The sequence below is a fragment of the Hyperolius riggenbachi genome, chromosome 6 (assembly GCF_040937935.1).
Source record: "Hyperolius riggenbachi isolate aHypRig1 chromosome 6, aHypRig1.pri, whole genome shotgun sequence".
Taxonomy (NCBI): domain Eukaryota; kingdom Metazoa; phylum Chordata; class Amphibia; order Anura; family Hyperoliidae; genus Hyperolius; species Hyperolius riggenbachi.
The window spans coordinates 27,077,546-27,102,719 of record NC_090651.1 but is presented as its reverse complement, the minus strand read 5'-3'; the positions used below and the strand labels follow the sequence as shown (position 1 = coordinate 27,102,719).

General features: G+C 48.3%; 1 protein-coding gene across 4 annotated transcripts in view; it reads left to right on the top strand.

Moving 5' to 3' along the window:
* SPATA6 (spermatogenesis associated 6) overlaps nucleotides 1-25,174 on the top strand; it is a 140,931-nt gene that overhangs the window by 29,057 nt on the left and 86,700 nt on the right. For all 4 annotated transcript variants that reach the window (XM_068239040.1, XM_068239037.1, XM_068239039.1 and 1 more), the window contains 2 exons: nucleotides 437-524; nucleotides 19,646-19,677. In XM_068239040.1, the coding sequence (XP_068095141.1) occupies nucleotides 437-524; nucleotides 19,646-19,677 (120 nt within the window). The remainder of the gene's footprint in view (nucleotides 1-436; nucleotides 525-19,645; nucleotides 19,678-25,174) is intronic.

The window sequence follows — 25,174 nt, the reverse complement described above, 5'->3', positions numbered from 1 at the left end:
AGGTCGGCCCATACTGCGCCTGCGCGAGCGGCGCTGTCAATCACCGCCACGTGGGCCGGAGCGGATTGCGCAGGCGTAGCGCTTATTTTATTCATTTTCCCTGTTAACTCCTTTAACGCTTCCTGTACTGGAAACTATATTAGACTCCTGTCTCTGCTCCTAATGTTTTATATCTTAGCTGTACTCCACATACATATCATTATATCATAATTTTTTTTTTCGCATAAGGGGCTCTTTAAAGCAGCATTACTGTTTGGCACAACATGAAAACCCTCCATAATCTGAAGGAGGTGCTGATCTCTGTCCGCACAACTAAAGGGTCCATTGGACACCCGAGTCATCCTGTTTGTCGTTTTTGGTTTCTTCCTTCATCCAGTGAGTCCTCTAGTACTTGGTCTAGGTTGAAGTTCATCTTTAAACCCATCTTTTGTTCCAGGTGGAGTTGAGTCAATCAGCTGACGCATCGATGCTGTCGTGCTCTGGCAGAAGTCTGAGACCACAGGATTGCTCCGGTGCACACGGCAGTAAGTAATAAAACAGTGGGAGGTGGCAGGAAAAGATACACACTGCCTCAGTAAGGGCTGTTTCATACCGAAAAGTGGCAAAAAATCGCAAACTCTAAGCAATTTTTTTTTTGGGGGGGGGGGGGGGGGATGTCTTTAACCCCTTAGAGGCTTGCAAGTGCTCCAGACCAATTTATTTTAGCACATTTTTTTTAATATCTTAAATTTTTACATTTTCTTGCTTCTAATTAGTAGTGCTGCAATGTGTATTTCTGGCCACTTGTCAGTAGGGGGCAGGGCAGTGTAAGACAATAACAGAGGACTTCTGCTTTCAGTTTCTATAGCTTCTGCTAGCAGAAAGAGATCAAAGCAGTCCAAGAATTTACAGCAGAATGGGCTCAATTCACTAAGCTTTATCGAACACTTTATCGAACGTTTAATAATTGACCTCATGGGTAAAATCTGATTTTGAATTCACAAAAAGTGTTAATAGATAGATGTATTGAACGTTTTATGGATAAAACATTTGATAAACATATAACACCTTAGTGAATTCTAAATTAGATTTTAGCCATAAGGTAAATTATCAAACGTTCGATAAAGTGTTTTATAAAGCTTAGTGAATTGAGGCCAATTGAGTTCTACCAACTGAGGTCAAAAGCAGTCCACTTATCTCAAACGTTATAACTCTATTGAAACTTAATGGGGTAAATGAGAATTGCAGCATGATAACTACCAAAATGTTGCATGCAGCCCTGGCAATCGGGAACCACAGCGCAATTCCCACCCCCCCACCCCATCTAGAGTGTGAGACAGCCAAAAATGTATGCACAGGATAGGGGGAGATGCACACTCAGAACACTACTTAACCTGTAATTGAGATGTGGTTTTGGTGAGCATTTTTCGGGGGCAAAAAAAATCTTAAATTATTTCGAATATATAGATCAGTTGGACCCCACTCTTTACTTGGGGGAAATCTTCATCCATATCATTTGGTAGAACTCAAACCATACTGTTTCCCTGGTCATTACGTTTATGTAAAGGGCATCTGTGCACATATTACTCGTAGCCAGAGGCCAGCGCTTCCAGGAAGGGCTTGGAGAAGAAGTCCGTCTGTCACCCCGTGTTATCTTGTGACGGCTTGTTAGAGTTGCCGTGGCAACAAGCAGAGAGCTTCTTGGCATGCTGCACATTGGGGCCAGGTTATCAGCAGGCCGAATTGGATACTACCTCTGATTTATGACATGGAAAGCTTCCTTCAGAACTGTGTGAAGGAGAAAGAAAAATAGGCAGGGAACATAGATTCTTTTTTTTTCCCATTCCTTCACTTCAGGAGGTGTAGCCTGTGCTCTTTTAGTCGGTGCTCCACCCGGCTAATTTTGGTGAGCACCCGGCTGTCATTGGCTCGCCTCATCATCCTCCACCTATCCTGTAAGCAGAGTTGCACCAGCCCTACCTTTTCATGCCACCAGGCATAAACAAAACATTTCTGAGGAGAATACTGCAAGCCATTAGTAATAAACTCAAAATTTCCCCAATGCCCTCTACTTCTACTTGTATACAAAGATGCCAGCTGGCCTCCCTGCTTACTTGCACATCATTTGGCAGTTAGACTGCACAGCTGCTGTTCAGTAGAGATGGCCCAAACGGTTTGCCGGCAAACGGTTCCCGGCAAACTTCCGTCAGTTCGCGTTCGTGGAGAACCGCAAAATGTTCCGGAAGTTCGATTCACCCCCCAGTGCATCATTAGCGTCAACTTTGACCCTCTACATCACAGTCATCAGGCACATTGTAGCCAATTAGGCTACACTTCCTCCTGGAGCCACTCCCCCTTATAAAAGGCAGGCAGAACGGGCATTGAACTCACTCGTGTTGTTCCTGCAGTAATTAGAGAAGAGAGAGCTGCTGCAGACTCTCATTGGGAAAGCTTAGTTAGGCTCTTGTAGACTTGTTAGCTTGCTCCTTGCTGATTCTTATTGCTAAAAAAAAAAGCACCCCACAACAGCTCTTTTGAGAGCTAATCTTGTTCTTGTGATCTATATATTTTTTTTTATTATTTGTGGCCCACTTGCATTATATACAGCCCTGTCAGTCAGTCGCAGCTGGCTTTTGGCACCTTAAAGAGAATCTGAAGCGAGATTAAAAACAGCTTTTTACCTTATATTCAACAGGGGTATGGTTGCCCCTGCTAAAACGCCGCTATCCCGTGTCATAAAGAGGGGTCCTTACCCCCCAAATCCCCTCTGTGGTGCCCGGGGGAGGGGGCTTCCTGTTGAGGCAGAGCTAATGGCTGTAGCCCTGCCTCCATGCGCGTCTATCAGCGCGTATCTCCACCTCTCCCCGTCCCTCTGTCTTCCTTTACCGAGAGGGCCGGGGGAGAGGCGGAGATCCAAGTTGGTCGTGGATTTTGCAGGGGGGGATTTGGGGGGTAAAGACCCCTCGTTCAGCCGCGGGATAGCGGCGTTTTAGCAGGGGCAAACATGCCCATGTAGAATATAAGGTAAAAAGCTGTTTTTAAAGTCGCTTCAGAGTCTCTTTAATTCCTACTGTGCCACTGGCAGGCCCAGCACATTCAGTGACTACCTGTGTGTGTGACAGGCAGCTGCACATTTGTAATCCCATCCCAATCACTGCACCTGTTCACTGTTCAGTGCACCTACCTACCTATCTACGTGAGCGCACGCCATTGTTAATAACACCAGTCATTGCACCTGTTCACGGGCGGTACCTGTGTGTGTGACAGGTGCACATTTGTAATACCCATCACTGCATATAACTACCTGTTGTGTTCAGTGCACCCACCCACCTACGTTACCGCACGCAGTGTGATATTTAATACCACCAGTCACTGTACCTGTTCACGGTATGTGTGTGTGAGACAGGTGCACATTTGTAATACCCATCACTGCATATACCTACCTGTTGTGTTAAATGCACCCACCTACCTACGTGAGTGCACGCAGTGTGATATACCACTCCGTGCATACTTGTTAACTGCACCTGTGTGACTGCACATTGTATTAGTCAAGTCAGTGCATACCTTTCACTTCATCCCCCCCCCCCCCCCCCCCCCCCCGATATGGACAAAACAGGTAGAGGCAGAGGTAGAGGCAGACCCAGAGGAAGGCCACCCGGCAGGTCTGTGCAAGGCTGTGCTGATGTGATTTTGTGCGGCCCTGGACCAAAGTACAGTGCTCAGAAGAAGGCACGTCCCATTAACTCCCAAGATGGTCAGGATGTGGTTGACTATTTAACACAGAACACCTCATCTTCCGCCCTACTACAAGCACCACATCCTCTGCATTTGACACTTCGCAGGAGTTATTTGGTGGGGAAATCACTGATGCACAGCCATTATTGTTACAACAAGATGAAGGCGCTAAGCAAGTTACACCACCTCATATGTCTGAGTTAGGCGACACTATGGACGTAACGTGTGAGGAGGATGATGAAGTACCTGCTGTTGGTGCAGTTTTGGAGCTGTCTGAGGCAAGCGGAGCTGGGCAGGATGATTATGATGATGACGATGATACGGATGCCACGTGGGATCCTAAGAGACAAGATGACCAATGGGACAGTTCAGAAGGGGAGTCAGAGAGGAGTAGGAGGAGACGAGTTCCTGAAAGAAGCAGAGGGAGCTCGTCCTCAGAAACAGCGGTTGGCAGTGTCTGGCGCCATGTATCGCCACCTATGGACAGCCAGCTAACATGCCCCTCAATGTCAGCTGCTGATGCCACCATAGTGCCCACACCCCAGGGGGCTCAGCGGTTTGGAAATGTTTTAATTTATCTGCCTCAGATCAGAGCAATGCCATCTGTTCTCTCTGCCTCCAAAAATTGAGCCGTGGAAAGGCCAACACCCATGTAGGGACAACTGCCTTACGAAGGCACATGCAGAAAAGGCACAAACTGCAATAGGAAGAGCACCTGAGCAAAAGCCGCACACACAAAAAAGCCACCCTCCTTCTCCTCTTCCTCCTTCAGGTGCAGCATCTTCAGCAGCTTTCTCCCTTGCACCTTCACAGCCACCCTCCTCCACTCCTCCTCTGCCTTTGAGCGGTTCCTGCTCCTCTGCCCACAGCAGCCAGGTGTCTGTGAAGGAAATCTTTGAGCGGAAGAAGCCAATTTCTGCCAGTCACTCCCTTGCCTGACAGCTGTCATGGTGGAACTGTTAGCTCGCCAGCTGTTACCATACCAGCTGGTGGACTCTGAGGCCTTCCGTAAATGTGTGGCCACTGGGACACCGCAGTAGAAGATACCAGGCCGCAATTATTTCTCTAAAAAGGCGATACCCAAACTGTACCATGAAGTTGAGAGGCAAGTGGTGTCATCTCTGGCACACAGCGTTGGGTCAAGGGTCCACCTGACCACGGATGCCTGGTCTGCCAAGCACGGTCAGGGCAGGCACATTACTCACACAGCCCATTGGGTCAACCTGGTGACCGATGGCAAGCAGGGAGTACGTGGCTGTGCAGCGGAACTTGTGACACCTCCATGGCTTGCAGGCAGGCCTCCTGCGACCTCCTCTCCTCCTGCTACATCCTCTTCGCTGTCCTCCTCCTCCTTGGCTGAGTGGCAGTTCAACTCTACTGGTGCTGCGATCTCCTCTCCAGCTACACAGCCCCAGCTCCCCAGGGCCTATGCTGCATTCCAGGTACGACGGTGTCACGCCATATTAGACATGTCTTGCCTCAAAGCGGAGAGTCACGCTGAAGCAGCTCTCCTGGCTGCTTTTAACAAACAGATGGAGCAATGGCTGACCCTGCACCAGCTGGAGATCGGCAATGTGGTGTGTGACAATGGCAGCAATCTCATTTCCGCTTTGAATTTGGGAAAGCTGACACATGTACCCTGCATGGCACATGTACGGAATCTAGTCATTCAAAGATTTGTGTCAAAGTACCCAGGCTTAGAGGGCGTCCTGAAGCAGGCCAGGAAGGTGTGTTGGCATTTCAGGCGGTCTTACACGGCCATGGCTCACGTTGCCAATATTCAGCGAAGAAACAAGTTACCGGTGAGACGCCTGATTTGCGATAGCCCGACTCGCTGGAATTTGACCCTCCTTATGTTCTCTCGCCTGCTAGAACAGGAGAAAGCCGTCACTCAGTACCTCTACAACTACAGTAGAAGGACACACTCTGGGGAGATGGGGATGTTCTGGCACAACAACTAGCCACTCATGCGAAATGCCTGCAGGCTCATGCGGCCATTTGAGGAGGTGACCAACCTGGTGAGTGGCAGTGAAGGCACCATCAGCGACTTGATCCCGTACGCTTACTTCCTGGATCGTGCCGTGTGTAGAGCGGTGGATCAAGCTGTGGAGGACCGTGAACAGGAACAGTTTCGGGAAGAAGCGTTGTGGGATCAATTCTCATCAGAACCAGATGTTTCCTCAACACATGCGGCAGCACAGAGGGGGAGGAGGAAGAGTAGTGTGGGGAAGAGGAGTCAGACTCGGATGATGAGGAAGGTGTTTCTTTGGAGGAGGAGGAGGCGGCAGAAGAACAACCGCAGCAGGCATCGCAGGGGGCTTGTGCTGCTCAACTTTCCCGTGGTATTGTTCGTGGCTTGGGGGGAGGAGGAGGACTTACCTGACGTCACTGAGGAACAGCAAGAGGAGATGGGTGGTACGTCTGGATCCAACTTTGTGCAGATAGCGTCTTTCATGCTGTCCAGCCTGTTGAGGGACCCCCGTATTAAAAAACTCAAGGGGAATGAGCTGTACTGGGTTGCCATGCTACTAGACCCTCAATATAGGCACAAAGTGGCTGAGATGTTTCCAAATCACCAGAATGCAGAAAGGATGCAGCACTTGCAGAACAAGCTGGCAACTATTCTTTACAATGCGTTTAAGGGTGATGTCACAGCACAACGCAATAAAGGTACCACTGCCAGTAATCCTTCTCCCATGTCCACGCAGGCAAGGACAGGACGCTCCAGCGATCTCATGGTGATGTCGGACATGCGGACATTTTTTAGTCCAACGCCTCACCTTAGCCCTTCCGGATCCACCATCCACCAACACCTGGACCGGCAGGTAGCCGACTACCTGGCCTTAAGTGTGGATGTAGACACTGTGAGCAGCGATACACCCTTGGACTACTGGGTGCGCAGGCTTGACCTGTGGCCAGAGCTGTCCCAATTTGGCATCCAACTTCTGTCTTGCCCTGCCTCAAGCTTCCTGTCAGAAAGGACCTTCAGCGCAGCTGGAGGCATTGTCACTGAGAAGAGAAGTCGCTTAAGTCACAAAAGTGTTTAGTACCTGACCTTTATCTAATGAATGAGGCATGGATCCCGGAGGGCTACTGCCCGCCCGAAGACTAAGTCAGTCCCCACACACAGCATCTCTGCCTGCACGCCGTGTGACTGCCTGCCCCAAGACTAAGTCGCTTCCCACACAACACCTCTGCCCACAGGCCGCTTGACTGCCCTCTTCGCCACCAACAACAGGGTCCAGGACTCCAGGTGAATTCCTGAATTTTTTTACATGTGTCAATTCCCCTCCGTGATCATTACCTTGCCGCAGTGAAGGGGCTTGCGTATCACAATGAAGCAATGACTGCCAGCTATATGAGTGTCTTGGGGGGGCACACCCAAGATAATAAGGTCGTTGCTTCATTGTGGACAGACCGTATTTGATCAGCTGGACAGTCACTGTTGTTCTGTCATTGAGCTACCACAGCCCGGCGACTATGGGCTTGAAAACCGCCACGGCCTGCACTCTGGCCACGGTGCGCACCAGTCCAGCATGGCCGTCACTACACAAACAGCTGATTGCGGTGCATTACATAGTGAGTTTGGTGTGTCAGGGTGAAGCAGAACTCTAATTACACTCCCTGATTGATGTATACACATGCAAGATGTTTTAAAGCACTTTAGGTCTGCAATTTAGCATTTGATGTGATTTCTGCCCTTAAAACGCTGCTTTGCGTCAAATCCAGATTTTTCCCGGGGACTTTTGGCGTGTATCCCACTCCTCCATGCCCCCCTCCAGGTGTTAGATCCCTTGAAACATCTTTTCCATCACTTTTCTGGCCAGCATAAGTGGCACTAGTTTTCAAAGTTCACCTCCCCATTGAAGTCTATTGCGGTTCACAGCGTTTGCGCAAACCGAACTTTTGCGGAAGTTTGCGTTCGCGAACTGAAAATCGGAGGTTCGGGCCATCTCTACTGTTCAGTAAATGTACTTGAAAATAAAGAAAACCGTAAGGATCCCATATGAGGAGATGGACTAGTACACGAACATGTCAGATTTTTACAACCTACTGTAAGTGATGGCAGCATAGGAAAGGAATTTAAAGTACATTTTACTCTCAAAGGAGAAGCAGGGCTTTTCGGCACCTGCCTTGAGCTGCACAGCGCCGAAGGTTGGTGCAGCTTTAGCAGTAATGCTGTAGTCTGCACTCCACGCACGAGGTCATTAGTGGATCCGGCGGTTGCCAGACCTCCGATTACATCTCCCTCCGAGTTGCGATGATTTGGAGAGGGAATAGTATTTAAGCCCCCCAAATTTTGCAATCATTCGGCTCACCCTGCTCCGAAAAGCCCTGGCACTAGGACACCATGTACACAGACAAACGTACATTTTATAGCTATGCATACACATTCAATTTATATTTTAAAGAGGAACTGTAACCAAGGATTCAACTTCATCCCAATCAGTAGCTGATCCCCCTTTTACATGAGAAATGTTTACCATTTCTCGAATAGATCAGCAGGGGGCTCTGTATGGCTCATATTGTGGTGAAACCCCTCCCACAGTGTGATGTCAGGACCTTCGATAGGCTAAAAGTGTTAACCTCACTCTGTACATATGTATATCTATTTAAAAAACAAAACAACAACCACCCTTTAGCCTATGGAATTGTTAGGGGGTGTGGTTGTAGATTATGGCAGTTGGTGCTGACTTTTCATGTCTGCCAGTAATAAAGATGATGACGTGCAGGCCGAATGTGGATCAAACATCATGAACAAATTACATGGCGAATATCAATCATTTATTGATCTCTCATCTATGTTTTAACATCTCACTTTGCAATGTATTGATTTTTACCCCCCCCCCCCCCCTCCCTTTTCAACAAAGGTCCTCTTTAAAGAGAGCCTGAGATGGGCTCATTAAAAAAACAAAACAGCAGGATACTTGATCCGCGGGACGAAGTAGATCAAGTAGCCTCAAAAACCGCCGCTCCTGTGGGCCGCAATGGCCCACTTTCATGACCTCTGGGTCACGCCGCTGCACGAAGAGACTGTGTGTCTCTCACCAGCGTGAGGGGAGGCCAGGGAGCGGCAGGAGGCATGGCTAGGAGAGAGAGCTGCCCAATGCCAGCTCTGGAGACCCTGTAGGAATTCGTCGAGCGGCCGTTCAGAACAGGGAATCCCTCTCCCTTATGTTTACCTCCGAGTTAGCGAAATCTCGGGGGGCTATAGCGTGTGGGGGGGGGGGCAGAGAGCGGCGGTGGGGGGGAGGGGGGCAGAGAGCGGCAGGTGGGGGACACAGAGGCATGTGATTACAGAGAGAACATGACTCTGTCCCATCTGCCCCCGAAAATCCACCTCAGGTTCTCTTTAAAGTTTTACTTATAGCGATCCTTTACAGTAAAGTCTTATTTGGGAAGTGAGAATGCTGTTATGGATAAGCAGGGCAGGTCAGGGATGGCAACAGCGTTTCTGCCATTTCTCAGCTCCTGTGAGCTCTCAGGACACCAGCCTATCACGTTAGACAGTCAGTTAGTGCGACTGCGGCGTGTCCCAGAGGCCATCAGTGCGGCTCTGCTGGCATCAGAGTCATTTCACTCTCGCAGAGCAGGAGCGGAGGCCGGTAATCGAGTCCGGCGGCCGGTGGGAATACTGCGTCAGGCTGCTGCTCATATACAGAGCAGGGGATGAAGTATAGAAGGAGCTGAATGCTGCACTGCACCACTCTTCTAAACAACCCTATGCCAGTCCTTGCATCACATGGCAGAGCCATCACTGTGCACAGGTGAGTATACTGGTGACGGAACCTCATACAGTAGCAAGGAAAATTATGTGAACCCTTTGGAATCATATGGATTTCTGCACCAATTGGCCATAAAATGTGATCTGATCTTCATCTAAGTCACAATAGACAATAGACAATCACAGTCTGCTTCAACTAATACCACACAAATAATTAAGAAATGTTTCTATGTTTTCATTAAAAACACCATGTAAACATTCACAGTGCAGGTGGAAAAGGTATGTGAACTCTTGGATTTAATAACTGGTTGAACCTACTTTGGCAGCAACAACTTAAACCAAACGTTTCCGGTAGTTGCAGATCAGATGTGCACAACAGTCAGTAATTCTTGACCATTGCTCTTTACAGAACTGTTTCAGTTCAGCAGTGCATGTTAGCATATGCCAGAGACTTTTGTAAGTCTTTAGCTGGCACTCTAGGATTGTTCTTCACCTCAGTGAGCATTCTGCGCTGTGCTCTTGCAGTCATCTTTACAGGACGGCCACTCCTAGTGAGAGTAGCAGCAGTGCTGAGCTTTCTCCATTTATAGACAATTTGTCTTACCAAGGACTGCTGAACTGCAAGGCTTTTGGAGATACTTTTATAAATTTTTCCAGCTTTATGCAAGTCAACAATTCTTAATCGTATGTCTTCTGAGAGCTCTTTTGTGCAAGGTGAGTATACATCACTGGTGATGGAACCTCATACATATCGCAGCCGTAGGTGATGAGGCTGACACATTGCACAGGTGAGTATACTTCACTGGTGACGGAACCTCATACATATCGCAGCTGTGGAGGATAAGGCTGACACATTGCACAGGTGAGTATACTTCACTGGTGATGGAACCTCATACATATCGCAGCCATAGGTGATGAGGCTGACACATTGCACAGGTGAGTATACTTCACTGGTGATGGAACCTCATACATATCGCAGCCGTAGGTGATGAGACTGACACATTGTACAGGTGAGTATACTTCACTGGTGATGGAACCTCATACATATCACAGCCGTAGGTGATGAGGCTGACACATTGTACAGGTGAATATACTTCACTGGTGACGGAACCTCATACATATCGCAGCTGTGGAGGATAAGGCTGACACATTGCACAGGTGAGTATACTTCACTGGTGACAGAACCTCATACATATCGGAGCCCTGAGTGATGAGGCTGACACATTGCACAGGTGAGTATACATCACTGGAGATGGAACCTCATACATATCACAGCCGTAGGTGATGAGGCTGTCACATTGCACAGGTGAGTATACTTCACTGGTGATGGAACCTCATACATATCACAGCCGTAGGTGATGAGGCTGACACATTGTACAGGTGAGTATACTTCACTGGTGATGGAACCTCATACATATCGCAGCCATAGGTGATGAGGCTGTCACATTGTACAGGTGAGTATACTTCACTGGTGATGGAACCTCATACATATCGCAGCCGTAGGTGATGAGGCTGACACATTGTACAGGTGAGTATACATCACTGGTGATGGAACCTCATACATATCACAGCCGTAGGTGATGAGGCTGTCACATTGCACAGGTGAGTATACTTCACTGGTGATGGAACCTCATACATATCACAGCCGTAGGTGATGAGGCTGACACATTGTACAGGTGAGTATACTTCACTGGTGATGGAACCTCATACATATCACAGCCGTAGGTGATGAGGCTGACACATTGTACAGGTGAGTATACATCACTGGTGATGGAACCTCATACATATCACAGCCGTAGGTGATGAGGCTGACACATTGTACAGGTGAGTATACTTCACTGGTGATGGAACCTCATACATATCACAGCCGTAGGTGATGAGGCTGACACATTGCACAGGTGAGTATACATCACTGCAGATGGAACCTCATACATATCACAGCCGTAGGTGATGAGGCTGTCGCATTGTACAGGTGAGTATACTTCACTGGTGATGGAACCTCATACATATCACAGCCGTAGGTGATGAGGCTGTCACATTGTACAGGTGAGTATACTTCACTGGTGATGGAACCTCATACATATCACAGCCGTAGGTGATGAGGCTGTCACATTGTACAGGTGAGTATACTTCACTGCAGGTGGAACCTCATACATATCACAGCCGTAGGTGATGAGGCTGTCACATTGTACAGGTGAGTATACATCACTGGTGATGGAACCTCATACATATCGCAGCTGTGGGTGATGAGGCTGTCGCATTGTACAGGTGAGTATACTTCACTGCAGATGGAACCTCATACATATCACAGCCGTAGGTGATGAGGCTGTCACATTGTACAGGTGAGTATACATCACTGGTGATGGAACCTCATACATATCACAGCCGTAGGTGATGAGGCTGTCGCATTGTACAGGTGAGTATACATCACTGGCGATGGAACCTCATACATATCACAGCCGTAGGTGATGAGGCTGACACATTGTACAGGTGAGTATACTTCACTGGTGATGGAACCTCATACATATCACAGCCGTAGGTGATGAGGCTGTCGCATTGTACAGGTGAGTATACATCACTGGTGATGGAACCTCATACATATCACAGCCGTAGGTGATGAGGCTGACACATTGTACAGGTGAGTATACTTCACTGGTGATGGAACCTCATACATATCACAGCCGTAGGTGATGAGGCTGTCACATTGCACAGGTGAGTATACTTCACTGGTGATGGAACCTCATACATATCACAGCCGTAGGTGATGAGGCTGTCGCATTGTACAGGTGAGTATACATCACTGGTGATGGAACCTCATACATATCACAGCCGTAGGTGATGAGGCTGTCGCATTGTACAGGTGAGTATACTTCACTGGTGATGGAACCTCATACATATCACAGCCGTAGGTGATGAGGCTGACACATTGTACAGGTGAGTATACATCACTGGTGATGGAACCTCATACATATCACAGCCGTAGGTGATGAGGCTGTCGCATTGTACAGGTGAGTATACATCACTGGTGATGGAACCTCATACATATCGCAGCCGTAGGTGATGAGGCTGTCACATTGTACAGGTGAGTATACTTCACTGGTGATGGAACCTCATACATATCGCAGCCGTAGGTGATGAGGCTGTCGCATTGTACAGGTGAGTATACTTCACTGGTGATGGAACCTCATACATATCACAGCCGTAGGTGATGAGGCTGACACATTGTACAGGTGAGTATACATCACTGGTGATGGAACCTCATACATATCGCAGCCGTAGGTGATGAGGCTGTCACATTGTACAGGTGAGTATACTTCACTGGTGATGGAACCTCATACATATCGCAGCCGTAGGTGATGAGGCTGTCACATTGCGGCCGCGCTGCTTATGAAGTGGTGGGCGGCAGAGCATCTCCCGCACAGAAGACGCAGTACTGGAATTTCCCCTGAGATCATCCAGCACAACGGTGTATGAGTCAGATAAGACTTTCCCGGCATCTGTATCTGACACACTTGAATGGGTTAGCAGAGGTTTGATAGAGAAACGAAGACATAACACAAACTTCACCAGCAGTGACGTAGCAAAGGAGCAGTGGGCCCCAGTGCAAGTTTTACTGTAGTGAGAAGAATATGGAGGCCGCCATATTTTTTACCAATGATAATAACCATAATAATATAAACAATACCAGTTGCCTGGCTGCCCTGCTACAGTAGTATCTGAATAACACCAGAAACAAGCATGCAGCTAATCTTGTCAGATCTGACAATATGGTCAGAAACACCTGATCTGCTGCATGCTTGTTCAGGGGCTATGGCTAAAAGTATTAGAGGCAAAGGATCATCCGTACAGCCAGGCAACTGATATTGCTTAAAAGGAAATAAATATGGCAGCCTCTGTATCCCTCTCCCTTCAGTTGTCCTTTAACCTCCCTGGCGGTTTATTTATTTTGCCAGGGAGGCTGCAATGTGGTTTTTTTTAATTTAAAAAAAAAATATTTCATGCAGCCAACTGAAAGTTGGCTGCATGAAAGCCCACTAGAGGGCGCTCCGGAAGCGTACTTTCGATCGCCTCCGGCAATCGAAAGTAACAAGATAGGCCGCAATGAGCGGCCTATCTTGTTTCGCTTTCCTCGTCGCCATGGCGACGAGCGGAGTGACGTCATGAACGTCAGTCGACGTCCTGACGTCAGAGCCGCCCGATCCAGCACCTAGCGCCGGCCGGAACTGTTTGTTCCGGCTGCGCTGGGCTCGGGCGGCTGGGGGGACCCTCGGGCAGCACACGCGGCTGGCAAAGTGCCGGCTGCGTGTGCTGCTTTTTTCAGAATTGAAATCGGCCCAGCAGGGCCTGAGCGGCGACCTCCGGCGGCATACCCCGAGCTCAGCTCGGGATTACCGCCAAGGAGGTTAAAGGGAACCCGAGGTGAGAGAGATATGGAGGCTGACATGTTTGTTTCCTTTTCAATAATAATGCACATTGCCTGGCTGTCTTGTTGATCCTCTGCCTTTAATATTTTAAGCCATAGACCCTTAACAAGCATGCAGATCAGATGTCTATGACCAATCTGACAAGATTAGCTGCATGCTTGTTTCAAGTGTGTGATTTTGACCCTACCGACCAGAGATCAGCAGGACTGCCAGGCAACTGGTATTGTTTAAAAGGTAATAAAAATGGCAGCTTCCAGAGGTCTCACACCTTGGGTTCCTTTTAAAGGGCAACTGAAGTGAGTGAGATATAGAGGCTGCCATATTTATTTCCTTTTAAACAATACCAGTTGCCTGCCAGCCCTTCAGTAGTGTCTGAATCGCACCAGAAACAAGCATGCAGCTAATCTTGTCAGATCTGACAATGTCAGAAACACCTGATCTGCTGCATGCTTGTTCCAGGGCTATGGCTAATAGTATTAGAGGCAGAGGATCAGCAGGACAGCCAAGCAACTGGTATTGCTTAAAATGAAATACATATGGCAGCCTCAATATCCCTCTCCCTTCAGTTGTCCTTTAAAAGGAACCTGGGGTGTGAGGCTTGTGAAAGCTGCCATATTTATTTTATTTTAACCTCTTGAGGACCACAGGTTTACACCCCCTAGTGACCAGGCCATCAGCACTCTGCACCTTTAACAGTTTATTGCTTGGCCATACAATTTAGCAGCCAAATTAATCTTGCCTCCTTTTCTTCCCACCAACAGAGCTTTCTGTTGGTGGTATCTGATTGCTGCTGCAATGTCACTTTTTTTTTAAATCAATTTTATTGTTATTTTTTTAATTAAAAAAAGCTTTTTTTTTTTTTAATTTCCCCCCTCCCCCATTTCCCTCCCTCCCCCCCAGATCCCACCACTTCAATTATTTCTCACATACATCAGCCTATGAGAGGGATTCAATTGTGGGCCACTCCTGGGGACAGCTGAGTGACAGGCGAGTCCCCTGTACAGCGCTGCGCTAGACCACAGCGCTTTACAACTGTAAACAAGCTTTTTAATATTTTATTATTTTTACAGCCTGCCAGCTCCAATTGCGGCTGGCAGGCTGATGACGGATCCCCGCTGTGCGCTGCTAATCTACGCCTCCAGGACCTGACGCCAAGCGGCGTTAAGCGGTCCTGGCGGCCACCACCCTCCCACCGCCGATCTTCGGGAGGTGGTCGGGAGGGGGTTAAAGGGGAACATCAGCCTAAACAAACATATTGTCATTAAGTTACATTAATTATGTTAATTAAAAAAAATAGGTATAGATAGGTAACATAATACCTTACTTGCCCTGTTTTAAAAGAACAGGCAAATGCTTGTGATTTCATGGAGGCAGCCATCTTTGTCATGGGGGCAGCTATCTTTTTGGTTGAAAGGAGTTGATAGGGAGCATGAGACATAGTTGCAACTGTCCTGTGTCCTTATCACCCCTCCCAGCTGTGCGCGCTAGGCTTCAAATCTCAAATTCAAAAAAAAATTGCACCAAAACAGCAGAATGAGAACAACAACATTAGGAATCCCATCATGCTTTGCACAGCATCAGTGCAAAAATGCCTGGGCAGTTTTCTTCTGTGCAGCTAAAAATAAGACTTGGGTAAGAAAAACAAAGTTCTGATGCTGTGAAACTGTTAAAGAAACACCAAGCCTTTTCAGTGCTGCTGAGTAGATTTTTAGTCTGGAGGTTCACTTTAAACAAATCAGTTGCCTGGCAGTCGTGTTGATCTTTCCGGTCAATGGGGTCTAAATTGCACACATGGAACAAGCATGCAGCTAATTTTGTCAGATTTGTCATCTGATCTCCACGCTTGTCCAGGGTCTATGGCTAAAAGTATTGGAGGCAGAGGATCAGCAGGACAGCCAGGCAATGTGTATTGTTTAAAAGGAAATAAACATGTCAGCACCGTAAAAACTGATTCGTGAAACGCGTCCGTTTTTATTGGGCATCAGCTTTTGATCCGGGACCCTCCGTTCCGTTAGTGTGCTGTGAACGCAATGGCTCTGTTGATCGGGAAAAATTGGTCCCACCCCAAACTTGCGATCTGCTCAGCGGAATGGGCCGACGTATTGGTTCCAATGGATCAATGTGAATGTATCCTGCTGATTACCATAGGAACCGTTCCGCTGAAGCCGTTGCACACTGTGTATTGGCGGTAGCGGTGCTGTGCCACCTGGGGACCGCACTGCCAAAACCAGGCCTTTGGGAATTACTGTCTGGCATCAGGCCAAGCAGGAAGTGGTGCTCACTTGTGGCTGAATCGATGATGTGTCGGAAGCGTATTGCTAAAATACGCTTCTGCGCATGTGCGCCGCGTAAAACCTGCTCTGTTCAGTTTTAAAAAGTTATGCATCGCCGTCGACTTACAAGACTTCCGGTCCTCCGCTGGGGCTGTGTGATAACGTAGGTATGCGCTCGCGTTAGTGCGCAGTGGGATATACTCCATAGACTTTAATGGCACTATCGCTCGGCTGCGATAAAATGCCGCTCCAGTGTGGGCCATGAACGGACCGCTTTTTTATGCTAGTGTGAACTAGGCCTTATACATATCAATTCATGTTGCGCAACAAAACCTGCCAAGGACATCCGCAGTATGAGAGGTGCAAGCAGAGGTGGGAACAGAGCAGAGGGAGGAAGTTCCATGTAAATTTATTCTAGGACCACACCGCGCATTCTAGCCTTTTTTTGGCTGTGATGTGATTGTTCCCAACTGCACTGCACAAAGTGTAAAAGGAAGCATAAAGAAAACCTGAGATGGACATTATACATATCTGGGGCTTCCTCCAGCTCCCATGACACTGATCAGTCCCTCGCCGCCCTCCTCCGCCTCCTGGACTTTCCGCAATTCAGCCAGTCGGCGCGCACTGTACATGCACGGGGCCAGACGCAAAGACGGGGAACGTGTGCAGTTGGACTATGCCTGCGCTAACTGGCCAAATTACTGAGCTAAATTACAACAGATCCAGATGCCCAGTTTCCACACTTCCATGTAGTTATAGAGCTCACAATCTGTTCAAGGTATTCAAATTCTGTTGGCAAATGTGGTCAAATTGGCCAAACAAAAACGGATGTGTGTATGCACCATAAGCCTTTTCAAAATATTAACTTTTCTTTGCTTTATTCATTTGTGTCTCAATCTTCATTTAATTGTAATACGGTTTCACCCATTTTGCCATGAGCTTCAGTTCTTGGACACCTATCTTGACCATTTCTGCAGAAATTGCATCCACAGTTCGAGAGTTCCTAGCTCCATTTATAACACAATCTAACAGATGAGTCTGAGGCATTATACATGTGCAGTTATTCATTGAGGGGAATTATTTTTGCTACACGCAAATAAGGTTATTCATTTTGAAGTTGAAATTACTCAGCAGTTCTGCTGCCCTAAGTTGATGGGGCCCTCACCAGTTACTGGATGGGGTTGTGCCAATTCAAATAAAAAGTTTGGTTGCAGGTAGCATTTAGCCATATTTATTAATGAGTATGTATGTTTAGATCCAGCTGACTAATAACCTAAGATGGGGCAGAACACCACCAAAATCAGTGGCGGAGCTAAGGAGCTATGGGCGAGTTTTACATGCCCCCCCCCCAACAATTGATACGGCACACCAAAACCTTCCAAGGACAACACAGTGTCAGAGGTGCAAGAAGGGGATGGGGACAGCTTTTTAATGATTATTATCATTCAAAGCATTTATAGAAGTGATCATTGCAAGTACAGGACCAATAAAAAGCTAATACAGCAGTTGAGGGAGGGCCCTATGTGGCCCCTCTGGCCCAAATGCCCCGGTGCGGTCTAGACCTCTGCAACCCCTATTGCTGAGTCACTTGTCAAAATCCAGAAAAAGGCAATGCAGAGGTTATTTTTCTTGCGCCAACTGAAAAAAATTGGCATCCCGTGCGAGCTGCTCAGGAGCTTCTACACTGCTACCGTGGAAGCCATCCTTTGCTCCTCCCTCATCGTCTGGTACGCAGGGGCATCTGCTAGGGACAAGTACAAACAGCATAGAGTAATCAGCACTGCAGAAAAGATCATTGGATCGCCCCTGCCACCCCTAGATCTCCTCCACACTGCCAGAATGAGGTTGAGGGCCACCAAGATCTCGAACGATCCCTCCCACCCCAGCAGCCGCTTCTTCAAGCTCCTCCCATTGGGCCGCCGCTTCAGAGCCATCTCTGCCAGAGCCACCAGGCATTGGAGCACCTTCTTCCCTCAGGCTGTACTCCTACTGAACTCCAGCCCCCCACGATGGGTCTAACTAGCCCCCTGGACAGTTATTTTACCCGAGTCGCCCTCCCCGATCTTTCTTACTGTGTGGAAGTGGCCTCTTACCCCAGCTACTGTAGTTCACTTCTGTATCCCTTGTCTGAGTGTATGCTTGAGAAACTCCGACCAAAAATTGAACTTTATCCCAATCAGTAGCTGATACCCCCTTTTACATGAGAAATCTATTCCTTTTCACAAACAGCATCAGGGGGCGCTGTATGACTGATATTGTGGTGAAACCCCTCCCACAAGAAGCTCTGAGTACCGAGGTACTTCTGGCAGTTTCCTGTCTGTGAACCTTGTTGCATTGTGGGAAATAGCTGTTTACAGCTGTTTCCAACTGTCAAAACAGCAAGCAGCAGCTACATCACCTGCCAGCAGTAAAAATGTCACCATGTGATAAATGTCAGAATGTAAATCAGGGATTTAAAATATTTAAAAGGGGCAAACACTGACTAAATCATTTATACATAATTATTGTAAAAATGAAGCACTTTTTTATTACCGTACATTATTTTCACTGGAGTTCCTCTTACCGTACATTATTTTCACTGGAGTTCCTCGAGCTCAGCTCGTCCATTACCGCCAGAGGGTGCCGCTCAGGCCCTGCTGGGCCGATTTTGACCAAATAAAGACAAGACAAGACAAATAACATTTATATTGCGCTTTTCTCCTTGCAGACTCAAAGCGCCAGAGCAGAGCAGCAGCCACTAGGGCGCGCTCTATTGGCAGTAGCAGTGTAAGGGAGACTTGCCAAAGGTCTCCTACTGAATTAGTGCTGGCTTACTGAACAGGCAGAGCCGAGATTTGAACCCTGGTCTCCTGTGTCAGAGGCAGAGCCCTTAACCATTACACCACCAGCCGACTGCTGTATATAATAAAAAGCAGCACACGCAGCCGGCACTTTGCCAGCCGCGTGTGCTGCCTGATCGCCGCCGCTCTACGGCGATCCGCCGCGAGCAGCGGCGAAAGACGGTCCCCCCAGCCGCCTGAGCCCTGCGCAGCCGGAACAAATAGTTCCGGCCAGCGCTAAGGGCTGGATCGGAGGCGGCTGACAGGACGTCGGCTGACGTCCATGACGTCACTCCGCTCGTCGCCATGGCAGACGAAGTAAGCAAAACACGGAAGGCTGCTCATTGCGGCCTTCCGTGTTACTTTTGGCCGCCGGAGGCGAACAGAAGATTGCCTCCGGAGCGCCCTCTAGTGGGCTTTCATGCAGCCAACTTTCAGTTGGCTGCATGAAATAGTTTTTTTTTAATTTAAAAAAAACCCTCCCGCAGCCGCCCTGGCGATCTTAATAGAACGCCAGGGTGGTTAAGCCTGTATCATGATAATTCTCATGAAGTCTATTCTATGTCTGTAATATGTACAACTCCCATGCCATGTGTACCAAAAAACAATTCTGGGTATGTCATTCGGAGTGCTTGACAAATAAAACTGAATCTGATTCTTCTCATTCTGAGTCTTTTTTTCCCCCTCCAGGTCTGTCATTGGACAGCGTCAGACCCAGCAGGGTAAGTGTACACGATGTGACATGGCTTCAGTGATACTGTCTGTGTTCATGGAAATTACATTCCTTGATGCATTTATTATTATTATTTATTGCATTTATAAAGCGGCAACATATTACACAGCGCTGGACAATAAATACATATAGTAATACAAAGGATGACGGATGTAACAAGGGTATAAAACATAGGACAGCTATACAAGGCAAACAGGATACAAAATACATGATCATGTGATATTGGGCTGTTTAGATAAGTCCAGTAACACAAGTACGAGGGTGTCATAGGAAAGGAGCACATGATCATGTAGAATACACTAGGGAAGACCTGCCAAAGGCTTACAATCTAGGGGGAGGGGAGATGGACACACTAGGCATCAGAATCGTTTTTATGTCTGCCAAGCACTCCTGGGTGGTGTCTGGGATTAGGCTTGGCACATACAGGATTTCGGTATAGGATAGGACACACCTGAACCCTGTAGGGCTGTAGAATAAGTATTCAGTAGAGAGAGTAACTGTGTAGTATTGGGTGGGTAGGCCATCTTAAAGAGGTGGGTTTTAAGGTGTTGCTTGAATGTGTTGAAGGAGGGGAGCAAGGGTGGTGGAAGGGAGCTCCAGAGGGTGGGGGCGGCTCTTGAGAAATCCTGCAGGTGCCCATGGGAGTGGGAAATGCGCGGGGCAGTTAGGCGAAGGTTGTTGGAGAGGACAGCCTGATATATACCTGTGTACAAGCACCTGCATTACTGAGTTCACCGAGAACGCTGTGATATACTATTGGCTGTTTCCAGAAATTTCTATACACTCATTCTCCTTTGTCACCCCACACCCCAACAGGCAAATTATAGCAATCTAAATGTAGCTATAATGTTCAGGAGGCGCCCTCTGCACCTGCTTAGAACACCACCCTTGTTCTACAAGCCACACCCCTTCCGGTACAGAAGTGGGGATGATTTGCGGACTGACTATGTTCCTTCCACAACCCCCATGCCACATCTTGTGAGACACTGTGGGACAGAAGACAAATGACAGTAATAGCTATGCCCTTCCGCCCATAAATTGAGGTGGGGCATGAGTTTCAGTGTGTGTTACAACCAAAGGCAAATGCAGAGGGGGATTACAGCTGCCCAGAATCCCCCCTCAGACCAGGGCCAGTGCAGTGTCTGGGGACAGGCACAAGTTGAGACATCAGAGTATCTGCAGGCATCCTGCAGCTCACAGCACCGCTCCCTTTCTTTCACGGCTACAGTTGACTTTGAATGTAGCACGGAGCAGCAGCGTGTGTACAGAGCGTGGAGCAGCAGCGTGTGTACAGAGTGTGAAGCAGCAGCGTGTGTACAGAGCGTGGAGCAGCAGCGCATGTACAGAGCGTGGAGCAGCAGCGCATGTACAGAGCGCGGAGCAGCAGCGTGTGTACAGAGCGCGGAGCAGCAGCGTGTGTACAGAGCGTGGAGCAGCAGCGCGTGTACAGAGCGCGGAGCAGCAGCGTGTGTACAGAGCGCGGAGCAGCAGCGTGTGTACAGAGCGCGGAGCAGCAGCGTGTGTACAGAGCGCGGAGCAGCAGCGTGTGTACAGAGCGCTGTACAGAGCAGCAGCGTGTGTACAGAGCAGCAGCGCGTGTACAGAGCGTGGAGAAGCAGCGTGTGTACAGAGCGCGGAGCAGCAGCGCGTGTACAGAGCGCCGAGCAGCAGCGCGTGTACAGAGTGCGGAGCAGCAGTGCGTGTACAGAGCGCGGAGCAGCAGCGCGTGTACAGAGCGCGGAGCAGCAGCGCGTGTACAGAGCGCGGAGCAGCAGCGCGTGTACAGAGCGCGGAGCAGCAGCGCGTGTACAAAGCACGGAGCAGCAGCGTGTGTACAGAGGATGGAGCAGCTCTGGGGAATTTAGTCTGGTATGAGCACAGCCCTGTGCCCTGCTGGGTTAATGCTTCACTTTCCCCTTCAGTAGCAAAGCCGGTTGTCCTCATTGTTATCTGTATCCAAATTGCTCCTGATCGATCCCATTGATTGATTGGACATTTAGGAAATTATTGTCAGATACTGTCATTTTGGATGGGAAATTGCATTGTGTGTAGCCAGCATGATGTCCTACCATATCATTAGACTGTGTTGTGCCAGGCTGAGGGAGACCTTTCAGGAATACCCCTTGAAAATCCAGGGTTTGCCCCCGACAACCCCTCCCAGAAAGTTCTGCAATAGGTGGAGTCAACTCAGCAGATGGCCTCTAGTTCAAAAGACCTAGGAGGCCAACCAGGAAAAGGCCTGATGACATCTGTAACAGTTGCTGCTACCCTTATTTTTTTGCTCTGTTGACTACAAATATGGTGTTGTAATTACTACTTTCGTTATATAAAATGTTTAGGACAAAACATATTAGTGGCATTGTGATGTTTCTGTCACCTCATCAGACTTTGTCTCTCTGCTCCTTTTAATTAAAATTTTTACTTTGAAAACTTGTTAAAATCCGCGACCACGTAAGTGCTTCCGGGTCATTGCGGTGTGCACAGAGCTTGTGAACTTCCTAGATCAGGTGTGCACGAGAGGACTTCAGCCATGAGCTGTTTTCCCTTGTGTGCGCTCCAGGGGTAATGATGTCACTCATGACACGGCAGCAGTGGGCGGAGCGGAGGAGGAACAGATGAAGCAGATCGGCCTCTTCCTTTAGAACAGCTATTCAACTTTTTTTTAACAAAAAAATGAATGTAGTTTACCGGACACACCGGCGGCAGAAAGAGGAAAATCTATACAAATAGCGGTATGTCTCAATTAAAACTACATACATATGTAAGCTTTTTATATTAAAACATTTTGACTTCAGGTTTCCTTTAAGCACTTACCTAATACAGTTATATGCATTTTTTTTAAATGTTAGGTTTGATAAGAACATCAAATCTAATGGAATGCTAATAAAATTACGTCACAACCAATTGTATTTTCAATCGTAATGTCAATTGACTATTGATCGGGCATGTCTGTTCTTTTCTCGCTTGATCCCGGCAGGAGAGTAGGAGGCCTCAGGCAAGGTCCGCTATGCAATCGACATTTGCATAGTTCATTATTAAATATTAAGGAATACAAAGTTGTCCGCTGTGGTGTTGTGATCAATAATATTGGACAAGATTTCTGCTAAAATGTTACAGGCTTTATTACTCTCCTCATGAGCCAAGTAATATTATTTAAAATACATGATGTACCTGCAAATTAATAATGCTTACTTATCTCGCTGTCAGTTCCTCTCAGAAGCTCACCATTTTCTTCTTACAATTCCTTCCAGTTCTGACAACATTTTTTGTCAGAACTGAAATATATTAGTTGGTGTCAGTTTATATAGTTATATATCAGTTGCTTTCAGTTATAACTGAAAGGACAACTGACGTGCAAGGTAATGTCCATGTTTCCATATGGCTCAAGTGGGCAACATTACAGTTTACAGTGTGCTGACCCAGAAGCTGTTACAGGGTCATCACCATTTTTAAAAATGGGAAACTGAGAATTCCATTGATCACAGTGGGCAAACAGGATGTGGGAGAGGAGAAAGAGATTGATGAGCAGACTACACAGGAGGTAAGTATGATGTGTGTATGTTTATTTTGACTTTTCATTTTCAGATCCGGTTTGCTTTAACCACTTGAGGACCCACCCTTTACCCCCCCTTAACGACCAGCGCTGTTGTAGCTGATCTGTGCTGGGTGGGCTCTGCAGCCCCCAGCACAGATCAGCGTGCAGGCAGAGCGACCAGATCGCCCCCCTTTTTTCCCCACTAGGGGGATGATGTGCTGGGGGGGTCTGATCGCTCCTGCCTGCGGGTGTTGCGGGGCGCCGGGGGCACCTCAAAGCCCCCCTCCGCGGCGAAATCCTCCCACTCCCTCTCCTACCTGGCCCCCCCTGGAGATCCGGGCTGCACAGGACGCTATCCGTCCTGTGCAGAAAGTGACGGGACGTCCCCTGTCACATGGCGGCGATCCCCGGCCGCTGATTGGCCGGGGATCGCCGATCTGCCTTACGGCGCTGCTGCGCAGCAGCGCCGTACAAATGTAAACAAAGCGGATTATTTCCGCTTGTGTTTACATTTAGCCTGCGAGCCGCCATCGGCGGCCCGCAGGCTATTCACGGAGCCCCCCGCCGTGAATTGACAGGAAGCAGCCGCTCGCACGAGCGGCTGCTTCCTGATTAATCAGCCTGCAGCTGGCGACGCAATACTGCCTCGCTGGTCCTGCAGCTGCCACTTTGCCGACGCGCGTTATGAGTGCGCGGTCGGCAAGTGGTTAAAGGAGAACTGTAGAGAGAGGTGTATGGAGGCTGCCATATTTATTTCCATTTAAGCTATACCAGTTACCTGGATATCCTGCTGACCCTCTGCCTCTAATGCTTTCAGCCATAGGCCCTGAACAAGCATGCAGCAGATCAGGTTTTTCTGACAATTTTTACAGATATGACAAGATTTGCTGCATGCTTGTTTCTGGTGTGATTCAGCCACTACTTCAGCCAAATAGCTCAGCAGGGCTGCCAAGCAACTGGTATTGCTTAAAAGGAAATAAATATGGCAGCCTCCATATACCTCTCACTACAGTTCTCCTTTAACTACTCTAGGACCGCCTCACGCCAATGGACATGACCGCGGCAGCAGCCCCAGGACCGCCTAGCGGCAATTGGTGTCAAGTCCTGGGGCTGCACTTTGCAGGAAATCGTGCGCAGGCTGCGCGCGCATCTCTTGCTTCAGTCTCCGAGAGGCAATCGCCGCTCGGGAGACTGTTAGACGGCGTAATCACCATCTATTTACTTGTACAGCGCTGCGATCGGCAGCTGCGCTGTACTGGGGACAGCTGTGTGACACGGCTGAAGCCTATGACAGCTGATCACACTGATTGGCTGGCTGGGGAGGGAGGGAAGGGAGCAGGGCGGCGGGGGGGGGGGGAAGGAAGCAAAATGTATTAAAAAATAAATAAAATAAATATTTATAAAATAAAACAACTGTAGAGCGACCAGACCCCACCAACAGAGAGGTCTGTTGGTGGGGGGAAAATGGGGGGGTGGGGGAAACACTTGTGTGCTGTGTTGTGCGGCCCTGCAGCTTGGCCTTATAGCTGCAGTGGCCAATTTAGCAATACTTATCCTGGTCTTTAGGGGGGTTTAACACTGCAGTCCTCAAGTGGTTAAAGGAAAGTGATGTAAAAAAAAAAAAACCTGGACGGAGCAGAATTTTGCTGGATAACTCCCCAATTCAGGCATCGGGTCCGTCTATACCTATTTGACAAACATGCAGGGAATATGTCTCTTCTGGCAGCGACTGGCTGTGGATGAGCACATTCAAACTGGGCATGTGTGATTTGAGTTTGGGCATGCCCAGTAGAACAAAGCGCTCATGCATTTGAAGAGTACATAAGTGGCTTGGTTGTGCTGGTCATGCATGTTCCTTACTCAGACATGCCTAGTTTGAATGCACTCATCCACAGCCTGGAATTCAGCTAAAAGATGCAGGAACAGTGGGCTCTAACAGGATCCAGGAAAC